At 34.9% G+C, this 15,471-nt stretch overlaps 1 protein-coding gene across 3 annotated transcripts in view; it reads left to right on the top strand.

Moving 5' to 3' along the window:
• Nucleotides 1-2,693: 2,693 nt before the first annotated feature.
• Nucleotides 2,694-15,471, top strand: part of LOC5578057 (synaptic vesicle 2-related protein) — a 45,616-nt gene continuing 32,838 nt past the window's right edge. For 2 of the 3 annotated variants that reach the window (XM_021840272.1, XM_021840271.1), the window contains exon 1: nt 2,805-2,933. Coding sequence is in view for 1 of the 3 variants with exons in the window: in XM_021840275.1 (XP_021695967.1) it covers nt 2,729-2,933 (205 nt within the window). In the remaining 2 variants the exon portion in view is untranslated. Of the gene's footprint in view, nt 2,934-15,471 lie in introns of all 3 variants that reach the window. The other variant, XM_021840275.1, reaches the window with a different exon arrangement.

Raw genomic sequence — 15,471 nt, 5'->3', positions numbered from 1 at the left:
AATTTGCACTCACAAGCACCACCTTCATCCATTTATGTTTATAATCTATCACCACATCCACTATGGACCAATGCACGAGTTCACTTGTTGACGTTTGAGCGGTGCCGTGTTATTTACGTGACCATGGTAACGAGTGAATTCGGCACTGCTCAAACGTCAAATTAGTGAACTCGTGCATTGGTCCATTTTGAATAAAGCAAACGTTTCGCCACATTATTACGAATGAACCAATGCTGGGAAACCAGTCCAAATTATTGCAACGAAAACTTGCGCGACGCAGGAAAAATGTCAAACTGCAGCTACAAATTTGTTTTTATTTTTAATATTATTTTGGCAAAGGTTACTAGATGGCAAATTAAAATAAAATGATGAAATAAGTTTATTTTTGAGGATGCTAGAAAATATTACCCAATAGTTTTAAATATCATTGTTGAATTAATAAAAACCGATTAAGCGTCCGGATATTGGTACCGTCCGGATATTGATTCATCACGGTATTATATAAGATTCTGATTACAAATACTTTCAGTAAAGATTTCATACGTTTTAACATGGATCATTTTCTATTATAAAAGACGTCGAAAAAGAACACGATTTTATGTAGTAAATCCTACAAGAACCACTTAAGCTGTTCTGTTAGGTACATTGTTAACATGTTTCAGAAATTCTTTAATTTTACGACAGGAATTCAGTGATATTTTCCGAATTATGTTTAAGCTGCAATTATTCAATAACTTATCAACAAGGTTATTTCAAACCTTTCGTTACTTTAAAAATCTGATATGGAGTGATTCATAGAGGAATTTATAAAGCAATCCCTAAAAAATAAAAATCAAAATACAGATTTATTGCAGAGAGCTTCTCTGAGCAATCATGAATACAATTTCCCAATTGAATTCTTTTAAATTGCTCAGGAAATTTTTGTGGAATATTGCTAGCAATATTTAAAGTAACACCTGGAAGAGTCAATTAATATTTTTGCGATGAGATGAACCAGCCTAGGGCTGAAAGTCTCAATAATAAAGAAAGAAAAAACAATTTTTTGCAGGATGTCTGGATAATTTTGCTACGATTTCTTCAAACAATTCTATAGAGAAACCTTAGAAAGAAATTCAAAAGCAAAGTTGGAAAAACTGCTGGCGAACTCTCTGAAGAATACGTGGAATGAATCCTTGCTTTTTGATTGTGAAGTCATTTTTGGTGAGAATCCTATATATTTTTGTTCTATATTTTGGAGAAATCCTTAGAAATCCTAAACAAATTATTTATGAACACAGGAGGGTTCTTTAAACTAACAATTGGAATTTATATGTAATGTGTACCTAGAGAACCTTCGAGGAGAAAGTATTAAAAGAATTTGTAATGCGGAATTCTACAAACGATTTTTTAAGCAGTGGGATAGAGATTCTTCGAGAAATTTTCTGATAAGATCAAAAAGTCTGAGAATGATTCTCTTGGGGAATCCCAGGACGAACTAAATGAAAACTAGTAAAGGAGTTCTTGCAAAAAAGCACTGAAAAGTGCGAACATAATTCATGAAGAAATTCCCGTAGGAATTCTCAGAGGAAACTCTTCAAAGCACATGAGTTAATTTCTGAAATAATCAAAGGAGAAACACAAAAGACAATCCTTGTGAGCTTTTTGCTAGAATTCTTTAAAGATTTTTGACTGGTTACAACAAGAATGAATCTTTTTCGTAGCGATAAGTGAAATTTACAAATATCACTGATATGCCACGAAATGAGACAAAATTATGTAATTGTAAAAACTACCAAATTTGTGAAAATCGTGATTATTGCGACCGACATAACTTATGTAAAACAAGTATTTGCTAGGCCCCCCCTAGGCCCCCTCCAGAAAAAAATCTTAGCTACGCCAATGAAGATCACCGAAAGCCCCTTTCTTCGGAGGGCTATGGAAAGTGGCTGTAGAGATGACGAAAAGGTATCTCCACAGGCAACCTGACAACATCACCGTAGCCTACGAGGATATGACGAAAATCCTAACACCAATTGAGGCCTGCATGCACTCAAGACAAGACAAGATTCGTAGAGGGTGTTTCTATTTTGATCCATGCAATACTGAAAAGGAAACTTAATCAATTTCGCATACCATTCAATGCAGGAAGCACTAAATATTTTCTCAAGCTTCTTAGGAAAAATGCAAAAAAGTCATTCCGCGGTGCAAAAACCATTGTATTGTTTCGATCGTTCGTCCTGATCCGCGCATTTTAAAATTTCGTATCGAGCTTTACGAAGCATTTTCTCATTTCGTTTTGGAACATAACTAAAAGATAATTTTCAATATTCGATAGCTCGTTCTCAAGCCATTACGTGACATAAAAAAAACATTCCATTTTTATTTACATAGATAGATAAAATTGGCATGATACATACGAATTTATGAAATTAATATTAGAAGAAATATAACATTCTGTTTTCAGAGTAGTTTTTATGCCAGAATGTTGAAGTTTGAATGACATTGTCGTCCAAGTCATCCTGCTACGAATTTCTCCGAAAATTGAAGCACAGCTCTGTCTCAGTGTCTCACACGACCTGCCTTGTGGTGTCCCTCGATCACCTTCCAAGTCACCCTGTGCTTACCTGTCTTACCTGTGCGATGTTTCCGATCGCGTACTCCACCTTCTCAAGACATTCATCATACCGTCTTGACGTTTCTCCATGCAACCGATCGTTTGTTATCGTTCACCAACACCACCAAGCCGCACATGTTTCTCCCCGATCGCCGATTCCGAGTTAGTCTTGCGCGGACATCGCCAGCGGGTCGTTCGGTATTCGGTATATCGCAGAACTCGCGCGCGTGTTTCTTCCCACTCCACAACAGGCAAGGAGATGCGGATCTCTCCCCGAGTGACACTCCACCACCACTACCAGCAGCAGCAGCAGCGCGATCGTCGTCAACAACATCAACAGGTAGCGCCCAAATGGGGATCGATTCGGTGATTGGTTTTGAAATCGATCCTCACTTTCCGATTTTTGACTAATGCTTGCGAGGGAGCGAGTAATTAGGGCAGGATTCAAGAGACGGCGTGACTAGGGTAATGTTTGTCGCGTCGGAAGCAATGAGGAATCGGGCATTTGAGATCGTGAAAACAGCGAGCATGGATTAGAGAGGGTGGTAGACATCTTGGACCAAACTTTCTATAACTGTAAAAGATCGGTATTGGCCTGGGGATTTATTTGGGGAACGTGAACAGAAAAAAAAACTGTAATGTAACATTTCGGTGTTAATTGATGGTCAGAAGTCAGCGTTCGCGAAGAAAAGAATGTGCGACACAATACGCGAAAGCATTATTAGAAAAGTAACCCGACTAGTGGATTGCAACAAAATTGTATCACAGTTATATCAGAGTTTGGTTCAAACAATTTTTTTTTATTTTGCAAAAGAACTTGTATTTTTTTAATATAATCATTCCAAACATTACATTAATTTCTTTATCTAGGTGTTCTGTGTTAGATAACACTATCATTCTAATATGGTAAAACAAAATTAGGCTTTTATTTACATTTTGTTAGAATCATATTACATTTCATTTGCCGTAGCAGTTAGGAATTTTTGCAGATGAGTTGGTTTCACCAGCTTAAAAGACAAAAAAAATGCTTTTAATTTACTTAACCTAACTTAACCGAAATATATAACGCAATAATGGTGGCAATAGAAGTTTGCAAAGATGTTTGTCTCAAATTATTAATTATTTTATTTGACATTTTTATCAATGTTTCAACATTGGATATTCTATGTATGTCATTACTATTATACCAGGAAGGGAGCTTCGAAATCATTTTCCAAATTTTAATTTGAATCCTCTGCAAAGCTTTCTTCTTAGTATAACAACAGGTAGTCCATATTGGTACAGCATACAACATGGCTAGCCTGAAACTTTGTTTGAAGATCGAAAGCTTGTTCTTAAGACAAAATTCTGATTTTCTGTTAATAATTTTATATATTTATTACATTTGGCTTGAATGCCCTCAATGTGATTTTTGAAAATTAAATTCTTATCTTGCATGAGCCCTAGATACTTAACTTCATCTGACCAGTTTATTGGAACCCCTCTCATCGTGACAACATGTCTACTTGAAGGTTTCGAATAAAGAGCTTTTGGTTTATGTGGCAATATTATTAGTTGAACTTTGGGAGCATTAGGAGAAATCTTTCATTTTTGCAAGTATGAAGAAAAAATATCCAAACTTTTTTGCAATCGACTACAGATGACACACAGGCTTCGTCCTTTGGCGGAGAGACCTGTGTCATCCGCAAACAAGGATTTTTGACATCCCTGAGGTAACTCAGGTAAGTCAGATGTGAAAATTTTGTATAATATTGGTCCCAAAATGCTGCCTTGAGGAACATCAGCTCTTACAGGAAGTTTTTCAGAACTGGAGTTTTGATAATTATCCTGAAGTGTAATATTGACAGATAACTTTGGATTATTCTAACAATGTATGTTGGGAAATTAAAGTTTTATTAATTTTACAATCAAGCCTTTACGTCAAACACTGTCAAATGCTTTTTTTTATATCTGGAAGACCAGTACAATAGCCTTCAGATTTGTTGGAATGGCTAAAATTTGTTACACGTAAAAGTTGATGAGTGGTCGAATGTCCATGGCGGAATCCGAACTGTTCATTGGCAAAATTTGAATTTTCGTTGATGTGGGCCATCATTCTGTTCAACATAACCCTATCAAAAAGTTTACTGATGGAGGAATGCAAACTGATTGGACGATAGCTAGAAGTTTCTGCAGGATTTTTGTCTGGTTCTAAAATTGGGACAAAACGCAAAAATGTTTGTCAGGAAAATATGCCAACTGAAAACATTTGTTAGTTATATCAACTATGAATAATAAGGTACCTTCTGGAAGTTTTTTGATGAGAATGTTCCAAACCAGTCTTTCAGAAATTTTCGAAAACGTTTTCTTGATTGATAATGTTTTCCAAATCCTAATTAACTTGATTTTCAATTGGACTAGTAAGTCCAAAATTAAAATTGTGCTCGCTTTCTAACTGCATAGAGAGTTTTTGAGCTTTTTTTGCAATTAGTCAGTAATAATTTGTTTTCCTTTTCAATGTCAGAATTGGCTTCTAAGGTTTTCTTAATATTTCAGATAATTTCAAAAGGGCTTATAGCTATAGTCCAATCGTGATAATTTATTTTCAATATTTTTGTTTCTTATTTGTGAAAAACGGTTCTTGATTTCTTTCTTCTAATCCTACCATGTAATTTTCATAGCAGGATCGCAAGTGCGTTCCTTTTTCTCACGTTTTTAAGACGGATCATGATTTTATGATCATCGTCTATAATCACGGGTTCTTTTTCTTCACATTTTGGAATTGCAATGCTCCTGGCTTCAACAAAAATTTGTTAAAGTTTCAAGAGCATTGTCAAAATCAAGTTTTGTTTGTAGAGAAGATCAAGATTATGTATTTCATATATATTCCAGTGGAGCTGATGGAGGATTGAAAATCGCTCCATGAGATATTTGAAAAATAACAGGATCAGAATCAAAATCAGCATGAGTCAAGACCAAGTCAATCGTGGATAGATTTCTAGAAGAGGAAAAACACGTAGGGCTGTCAGGGTATTGAATTGAGAAATATCCTGAAGAGCACTCATTAAATGAAATTCTGCCGTTGGAATTACTTTGAGAATTATTCCATGACCGATGTATGGCATTAAAGTCACCAATAACAAACAAATTTTACTTATTGCGAGTCAATTTTGGCAAGTCAGTTTGGAGCAAATTAACTTGCTGTCCAGAGCATTGAAAAGGCAAATAGGCAGCTATGAAAGTATACTTACCAAACTGTGTTTCAACAGAAACACCTAAAGTTTCAAAAACTTTAGTTTCATATGACGAAATCAGTTGATGTTTTATACGCCTATGAATGATAATTGCAACTCCCCCACATGCCCCATCAAGTCGATCATTACGATAAACAAAAAAAGTTAGGATCTCTTTTGAGTTTAGATCCAGGTTTCAAATACGTTTCAGTAATAACTGCAATATGCACGTTATTAGCTGTAAGAAAATTAAACAGCTCGTCCTCTTTACCATTCAAAGAACGAGCATCCCAATTTAAAATATTTAAATTATTATTTATTTGATCCATTAGAAAAATGTAATCAAATAACAATTTGATTAGTAAATTTTAAACCGACTTGGACTGCTTCAGCCATAGTGCTGGCTTTTAACATTGCATCAATCATTAGACTCAATTGTTCAGTTACAAAATTAAAATCCGAGCCAGATTTTCCGTTAGAATTTTCGGTAGACGCGGAGTCCATTTGATTTGAAACAATTAGAAAGTGTACTCATAGTGTGAAAAGGTCAAAGGATATTCCTTGGGTGGATCCATTCGAAAATAAAAGATTCGAACGGCTACCCGACGGATTGAAATTAATTTGTGAATGAGCATGTTTAATATCTTCCTGATGGGTATGAGTCATAATCAAGCGATTGTTAACTGAAAAATGAGCATTGTTCGATACTCTAGCAAGGGAATTCCGGAAACGACCGTTATCGTAACAGACATTACCGTTCATCTGTCTGACATGAACCTCGACTACTCGCCTACGCGAAGGGCAAGCCCAAAAGTTTGACTTTTGAGGGCCTCCGCAATTTGAGCATATGAATTTTGTGATATCCCGGACTCATGATCTTTAAGAGTTTCCGGCAAAATGCGACAGTCACCTTCCTTTGCGATTTGGAAGGAAACCTTGATTCCACTAATGATGTTCAAAATCTCTTGCCAAAATTCCCTGGAGAATTGTTCCTTCCTGATAGAAGAGCTAATGAAAACTCAATCATTGTGAACATTGGTACACTATCCTCAGAAGTATCAAAACAAATTTGGTTTTCTGAAACCATAACCGGGCAAATTTTTTTAGCAAACTTTTTGATCCATTCATGTGAATACTAGTTAATGAGGATAAAGAGTGTTCACATGAATGGATCAAAAAGTTTGCTAAAAAAATTTGCCCGGTTATGGTTTCAGAAAACCAAATTTGTTTTGATACTTCTGAGGATAGTGTACCAATTAGAGTTTTCAAATTTCCCGGGATTTGATTTCCCGGGAAACGGGAAATAAAATTACCATTTCCCGGGAAATCCCGGGATCCCGGGAAGTTCTGAAAAACGTGAAAATAAAGCAAAATTGGTGGAATTTTATTTTTTAAGTTATTCGTATTTCGTGTAGGGTCGGTGTTCCCTTAGTAGACAGTCCCATATAGTCGCACTAGTAGCTTTTTAGGGCGTTTTGCATAAAGCTCAGGAACCATTTACCTAAGTACCATTGATACACAACTCGATTTTGTTAAAAAAATAATCGAAATATAGTTTTTCTTATAATTTAAGCTCCCTTGCATCTATAGGAAACCTATTGTTTCTATAGTAGCACTACTAAGAAAAACTTTTTTTAATAAAACGAAATAATAATTAAATCAGAACTTTTTTATATCAATCAAAAGCTTTTGATCCACTTTTTAAAGCAAAAATCAAAAACACGGTTTTGATTTGTAATTTGCTTTGTATTATAGGCTATAGGAGCACAAGCGACAATAAACACAAAAAAAAAATATTTTCGTATTTTTTGTGTTTTATTTTAAAAAACCATGATAAAAAGCTTTCAGACGTAAAAACAAGGCCTGGCTTTATTTTTCGCTTTTATTCGAATATTTGTTCTTAGTCATACGACTTCATCGATCCTATATGTATTTTATACCAGTATATTTGTTGGTTATTTCTCTTCTTTGTAAGTAATTTATGCATGTTATTCTAAAGAAATGATACCTAGCTTCATTTTAAATGCTAGGCTTCAGAACAACGAAGTTTATTGCATTTAGTAAAAGTCCTCGTGTAGTTTATTCTTGATCCAACTAGAGTCTTTATATTAAAAATTGTGACTGTTACATCCACGAAAACTTTATAAGCCTACTGAATTCATAGAGAAGATCCCTTGAAAATTCCTTTATTTTATATAGCAAAATTCATGAAATAGATATCGTCCAAACCGATATCTATTTTATGAACAACTATTTCATTACAAGTGATGTAGTGAGTTCATTGATTAGAATTATATGATAAGTAAATGGTGCGATGGTTTTTGTTTGAAGATAGATAGTTATTTATTTTTTTATAAAGCTTCCCGGGAAATATGAAAATCCCGGGAAATACGGGAATCCCGGGAAACAGAAAATCATTTCCCGGGAAACGGGAATCCCGGGAAATCTCAATTCCCGGGAAATGTTCCCGGGAATGAAAACTCTAGTACCAATGTTCACAATGATTGAGTATTCATTAGCTCTTCTATCAGGAAGGAACAATTCTCCAGGGAAAGATGGTATAAAATTTGATCTATTAAAACATCTTCCAGATGTAGATCAAAAAAGATTATTGAATTTATTTAATTGGTTCATAGACCATAATGTTATTTCAATTGATTGGAGAAAAGTCAGGGTAATTGCGGTCCAAAAGCCGGGTAAGTCACCTTCTGATCATAACTCTTATCGTCCCATTTCTATGTTGTCATGTATACGTAAATTAATGGAAAAAATGATTCTGAACCGTTTAGACAATTGGGCTGAATCAAATAAGTTGATTTCAGAAACACAATTTGGTTTTCGTAAAGGAAAAGGGACTACCGATTGTCTTGGTTTGTTGACAACTGAAATTGATATAGCGTTTGGTAGTAAACAACAAATGACCTCTGTCTTTCTAGATATAAAAGGGGCCTTTGATTCAGTTTCCCTTGGCATTCTTACTCAAAAATTGCATAGGAAAGGACTTTCTCCAAAACTCAATAATTTTGTGAATAATTTATTAAGGGAAAAGCACATGTATTTTTCTAGTGGCTCAATCTCAGAATACCGAGTAAGTTATATGGGTTTGCCTCAGGGCTCTTGCCTGAGTCCACTTCTGTATAACATATATGTGAGTGAGATTGATAATTGCTTGGCTGAAGGATGTACTCTCAGACAATTAGCTGATGATTGTGTTATTTCTGTAATAGGTAAAGATAGAGAAGATATGCAAGCTCCGCTTCAAACTACATTAGATAGTTTGTCTTCATGGGCAACTGATTTAGGAATCGAATTTTCACCAGAAAAGACTGAAATGGTTGTTTTTTCTAAAAAACATCATCCAGCAAAATTTGAACTACAGCTATCAGGGAAAAAAATTAATCAATCCTTATCCTACAAACACTTGGGTATTTGGTTAGATTCCAAGTGTACATGGAAAAAATGTTCAATATATAAAATCTAAGTGTGAGCAAAGAATAAATTTTATCAGGTCCATTACTGGAAGTTGGTGGGGAGCTCATCCAAAAGACTTAATTAGGTTGTACAAGACAACGGTACGATCTGTGATAGAGTATGGAAGTTTTTGCTTTTATCCAGCTGCACGTACACATATCCTTGTTCTAGAAAGGATTCAGTATCGATGTCTTCGTTTAGCATTGGGATCTATGAATTCTACTCATACTAAAAGTTTGGAAGTCCTAGCGGGTGTTCCTCCTTTAATGATTAGGTTCTATGAGTTTGGGAGTCGGTTTCTAATTCGCAGTGAAATCATGAATCCTATTATCATTGCAAATTTTGAAAAACTTCTGCAATTAATGGTACAGTCCAGACGAATGCCACTTTATTATTGGCACATATCTGAAGATATTTCACCTGCTATAATAGATTCAGAAGAGCTCAATATAAATTTCCTTCAGTTAAACAACGATAAAGTTACATATGACATTTCTATGAAACAAGAAATAAATAATATTCCAGATTACTTGAGATCTAAAATAATACCTTCCATATTTTCATCGAAATATGGAAGACTTTCTTCTGACAAATGTTTTTACACTGATGGCTCTAGCATAGATAATAGTGTAGGTTACGGTGTTTTCAATGAAAACGTTTCTACATATCATCAGCTTAAGAATCCATGTTCAGTATTTGTTGCGGAGTTGGCAGCGATATATAATGCTTTAATTATCATCCTGAATTTATCGGTTGGCAGCTATTACATATTTTCCGACAGTCTTAGCTCCATTGAAGCTTTAAAATCAATAATACCACAAAATGCAACATATTTTATTATTGAAATAAGAAAACTATTGAATACATTAACAATGCGCTCTTTCAGCATCACTTTCATATGGATACCATCGCATTGCCTCATCAATGGTAATGAAAAGGCAGATATTTTAGCCAAAAAAGGTGCCATAGTAGGTGAAATTTTTGAAAGAAAAATTGATTTTAGGGAGTTTTTTCAAACATGTCGTCGGAAAGCAATTGCTGAATGGCAAAGATCTTGGGATGAAGGATCTATGGGACGTTACTTATACGGTCTTGCACCAAAAATATCAAAAAAAGCATGGTTTAAAGATTATAATCTGACTAGGGACTTTATTAAGGTTATTTCTAGACTAATGTCGAATCATTATAGATCTAAGGCTCACCTTAAGCGTATTGGTTTAAGTGATACTGATCATTGTGACTGTGGTGAAGGATTTGAAGATATAGAACACGTCGTTTGGGTTTGTTCTAAATATGAAGTAAAAAGACAAGAATTGATTGATTCCCTTCCTGTTTATTGGAAACCACCCAACGCAACAGTCCGTGATGCTCTGTTTTCTCGCAATCCCAATTTCCTAAATCCTATATATAAATTTCTAAAAGCTATTGACTTTCCTATCTAATTTTTGTCTTTAACAGTGAATTACTATTACCTGCGACTTGAGTGATTGACGGATGTCTTAAGCCATATATCAAACCGATTCCGTTTCCTCAAATTTTCCTCAAGCCACCATTTTGAACTGCACGACGCCTCCAATAATACCATTGAGCTGATCATCACCATCTCATCTGAGCAACTTCACAAATCCATTGAGAAGATGGAGTGACAGGAGAATCGTCCTACGATGCATCCCAAGCCCCGAGTTTAGAACTTCTAACTTGTCGTGAAAGTATGACAAGATGTAGAAGCTAAACAAAATTAATACAAACATTGTATATAACATTATTGAATCGGCCCCTAATACTTTATGGTAAGGGCCTAAATAAAGATAGGTTTGAGGGTTTTATGCCTATAGGAGAAGAGATTTTTTTCACTCCTACAGGCTTTCCCTCATTCAAAAAAAAAAAAAAAAATCTCCGAATTCGAAGCAACTGATCACGATTGGCGGCACCCGTTGTTCCCTCACTTGTTTCAAAGAGCCTGGGCTAGAGCTTGCTTCGGTTTGATTTTTGTTGAATTTTGTAGCATCGAACTGATAGCTCAAACTCAAACTCAAACACTGATACAATTCTGTTCTGTTCCACTGGTCGGGATGGTATTTTCACATCGAAACGACTACGGCAAAGCGACGTCAGCGGAAAAAAAGTTTTCGAACCGCATATCAAATTGTGTATCGGTGATTGCACCACCAGTGCAGTGCGAGGGAGTATACAAGAAGCAACGAAAACGGCGGCGGCACGATGGAGGCACGAAGGTGCCGGTGAGAGGTGCATTGCATTCGATGCGATTCAAATGAGTGCGAAAGTCACATTTCATATTCATATTCATCACAAATTGAAGCGACGGCGCGGCGGCGCGGTGAGATTGAAAAATGCAACGCGAAAGGAAGCGACAAAAGCCGTGCGTGATGGTTGACGGGCGGTGGCTGGAAACATTGAGGAAGGCGTCTTGTTTGCCTTAAAAACGAAAACAATGATGATGACTGCTTGGGTTGTCTATCCTAAATCGTCCACCGCTCGTGCACTAATTTATTTAAATTGATTTGTCAGCTCAGGAATAAAGCCTAAGCCTCCACTCCTATGAATATGGAATAAATATGTAAAAATCACTGTACACAAGGGCGATTCAAAATTTGAAAATTCAATCTCCCATATCTTCTCTACCATCCTAACCATACACATAGTGTTCTTTGAAAATTTCAGCTTTCTAAGTGATGATTTAAAGGTGGCCCAAAGACTGTAGATTTACATGGAAATTACAATGGACGAATTTAAAAAAATGTTCTAAACACGTTAGTACTGGAATGAGAGTACAAACTTATTCTTCAAACCATAATAAAGAAATTTGCTGAAGAGAGAAATTCAATCCGATGGATAGGAGAAGAGATACGCATGAGTTTGTTTGCTATTATTTAGATTCATATGGGATTATAGCCATGTAAACATCTCCAAAAATCCCAAACAAAAACAAAAAGCTCAGAAGAAACTTGTTTCAACAACAGCATCCATCATTAAGGTTTGAAGAATGCGTTCTCACTGTGTACTGTACGTGTTTTGAACATTTTCCAAAATTTCTCCATAGTAATTTCCACATAAACCTACACTGGCTTTGAACCACCTTCAAATCCCTACCGAAAAAGCTGGTAATTTTACAGAATACTATTTTTATGGTAAGGATGGTAAGGAACATATGGGAGTGTGGATTTTCAAACATTTTGAAATTTTGAATCGCCCTAGTACAGAGTATCTAGTATTTTGATGTTGAATAGGAAAAAGCATCAATTTTCGATACATTCATACGATTTTGGCCTCTTTTGTATGAAAGTCCTAAAATTGGCACTTAAATACGTCATTGATCTCTCAACAGTTTTTAAAAAGTGTTAAAAAATATTTATTATTCAATAATAAACCTATGGAAAGCTTTTTAAAGGCTTTCCAAGTGTTCTCTTACTCAAAGTATTCCTTTTGAGTTTCTCCCAAGTATTTTTCCAGAGATTCTGCACCCCCGCTAATTTGAACGGTACCTCATGCAAACCATCGGGGTTCATTCTTAATTTGAACATCTAGTCACGATAGAAAGGTTTTTCTGGTTACCTCTTTCACTGTTTTGTTTTGATTCTGCGTTCCGTTCCACAGCGTTCCATCTTACTTTACTCCGTTCCATGAGCTAAATGACGTTTTAACCATTTTCAATCTGAACGATGTGCAAATTAGCGGGGTACAGATTAAAAAGTGTTCAGATTAAATGTGGTCAAACCAACGGGGGTACCCGGTACTACATGCATAGTATCAATTACAGTGGGATTTCATTTTTATCATGCTCCGTTTTAGGCACCCCCAGATTTTGGCAGCAAAATGGAATAGCATGAAAAAATGTAAACTTATGTAAATATCATTGTGTATTTTGCTATATTCATTGAAACAGCAGGCCAGCTTCATACCTATCGCATTCCAGAACTTAACATTCATCGATATTCTCCCAAATTTTACTAATTAATAAGGCTCCCGCACACGCCTTTTCACTTCCGAATGGTTGTGTATAAGTCCTAAATCTATACATAAGTATAAGTAAATATAGTATTGATATCTTACTGTGTGACCAACCCACTTGAATCTGCCGGTTGGTGATAGACATAAAAAACCCTGTTCTGCAGATTTGGAACTGTTCGTTTGTATAACACATTCCTGTGGATTTATAACGAGCATTAGAAGATTTCTTTCAGGCTCTTGAGATATCATAGCGGGAACCTCCGTTTTTTCTTAAGTTTCCTATGATGTGCTTGAAGCTGAATTTCTAAAACTTATTTATGTATTCTATGAAACAACTGGCTACATTTGTGAAACATGTATTCTTTATCCAGCTCACTGGTCGTAGGTTAAGCATCTCTGTTCTCCAATTTTGACACGGTTACGTTTTTGGAAACTGAAAATTTCGACCTTGTTACTAAAAACAGAATCCCGCTATACCTAAAACAACAAAATACTGACAATGATTTATCTCTGGAGACATCTTACAAAATTTTCAAATAATACTCCATTGGATTTTTCTGGAGGATTCTTGCGGGAGGAAATTTTTTTAACCATTTATTTATTGCTGTTGGCTTATTCATGATGACATTTCAGAAAAAAAATGTCTTCATTATCCAACTGAATTTAACTTTCACACAAAACGTTGCTATTGCAAAAGGTACACAAAAATCATAATTCACCCGAAATATGCATTTTTATCTAGGGGTAATACTAAATAATATGTATTTTGTATTTCTAGTGCAAGTTCATATAATAATTAAAATGTGGGTTTAGGCTTTAGGCTTTAGTTTTTAGCCTATGTCTTTATGAATCGATAGTAAAAATCAAAGAAAATCTTTTTTTAAATTTATTACTCCAAAAATCACTTAAGTAAGAATTCTTGCAGGAAATATTCATGAAATTTTGGGATAAATATCTTAAAATGTTCCGGTGAAGATATCTCTGAAAGAAATTATGGAACATCTGAAAAAAAAAATCATTCAAGAGCATCTTGAAAAAGTGAGAAATTTATGGAGGAATTAATCTGAAGAAAATGCTTGAAAATTATTATATTTTTCAATACTACTAACAGTAATACCTTGGAGACTACCTAAATTTTAACATGAGATATGTTAAGATTTTAAAAAATAAATGGACGAAAAACCGAATTGAGTAAATTAGTATCCTTTGACAGATACGCGTATTTTAGGCTCACTGTAAGTTTTCAATTCACTTCAGGCATTTGAAAGGTCATAAAAACTTCGAAGAATATGAGAGATGTTTAAAGATGATTTAAGATATGGATTCACTCTTAGCTAAATGTTAGCAACTGACAATTATCTGGCTAAAATTCAAAAGAACTTGACTGCCCATAAACGCATGTCAGTCCCATGTTTGCTGGATTTCCTAATCACATGGGACAATTATGCGTTTATGGGCAGTTGATTGGTTTTTCCTTCCTAGGCTCATAAAATCGGGTAAAGTTGAAGAAAAATGTAATATATAACTAATACTTGTTATACTAGATGTTAAAAAAATACTAGATATTTTTTTTTACTTGTTAAGTGTTTTGGTATTTTATTTATTCTCTTTCCCTTAGAATATTTTTCTATTATACCAAATAAAGCTTCAATTTGGAGAAAAAATATTGTTTTTCAATTCAATATAGTGGTTCCCATCAAATGTTACGTTCATTTTGGGAATCCCGGGTTCCAGGGACATCAAAAACTTATAACCCGGGAAACGGGAAATTTCAACATATGTCGAATCCCGAGGTGTCCTGTGTCGGACACCATTATCATAAATAATGTTCCAAACCTGCCCGTTGCTTAGCTTAAACAATGACTTTTCTTATTTCATCAAATTGGAATAATGACATTGAAGTTTTTTCAGTGGATTTCCAAATAACATTTTTTCTCAAATTTCGTTGAAGGATACTTCCTAGATTTTCCACCAATTCATAAAAAAATCTCCTTCTATTATTTCTCTACGTATTTTGTCTAGAATAATTTTTCTTTTAATTTATGCACGAATTTCTTTTGAGATTCTTACATAAATACATCCAAGAATGCATATGCATTTATGCAAGAATTAGAAAAGATTCCTTTTGCTTAAAAATGCTCTGTCTTTGTCGGTGCTTGGTCATTAGGCCAAAGTATTTTAGGCTGAAAAACGTTAGGTCGAATGGATCATTAGGCCGAAAGGGTC

This window comes from Aedes aegypti, chromosome 2 (assembly GCF_002204515.2).
Source record: "Aedes aegypti strain LVP_AGWG chromosome 2, AaegL5.0 Primary Assembly, whole genome shotgun sequence".
NCBI classification, from domain to species: domain Eukaryota; kingdom Metazoa; phylum Arthropoda; class Insecta; order Diptera; family Culicidae; genus Aedes; species Aedes aegypti.
This window is presented reverse-complemented; position numbering and strand designations above follow the sequence as displayed.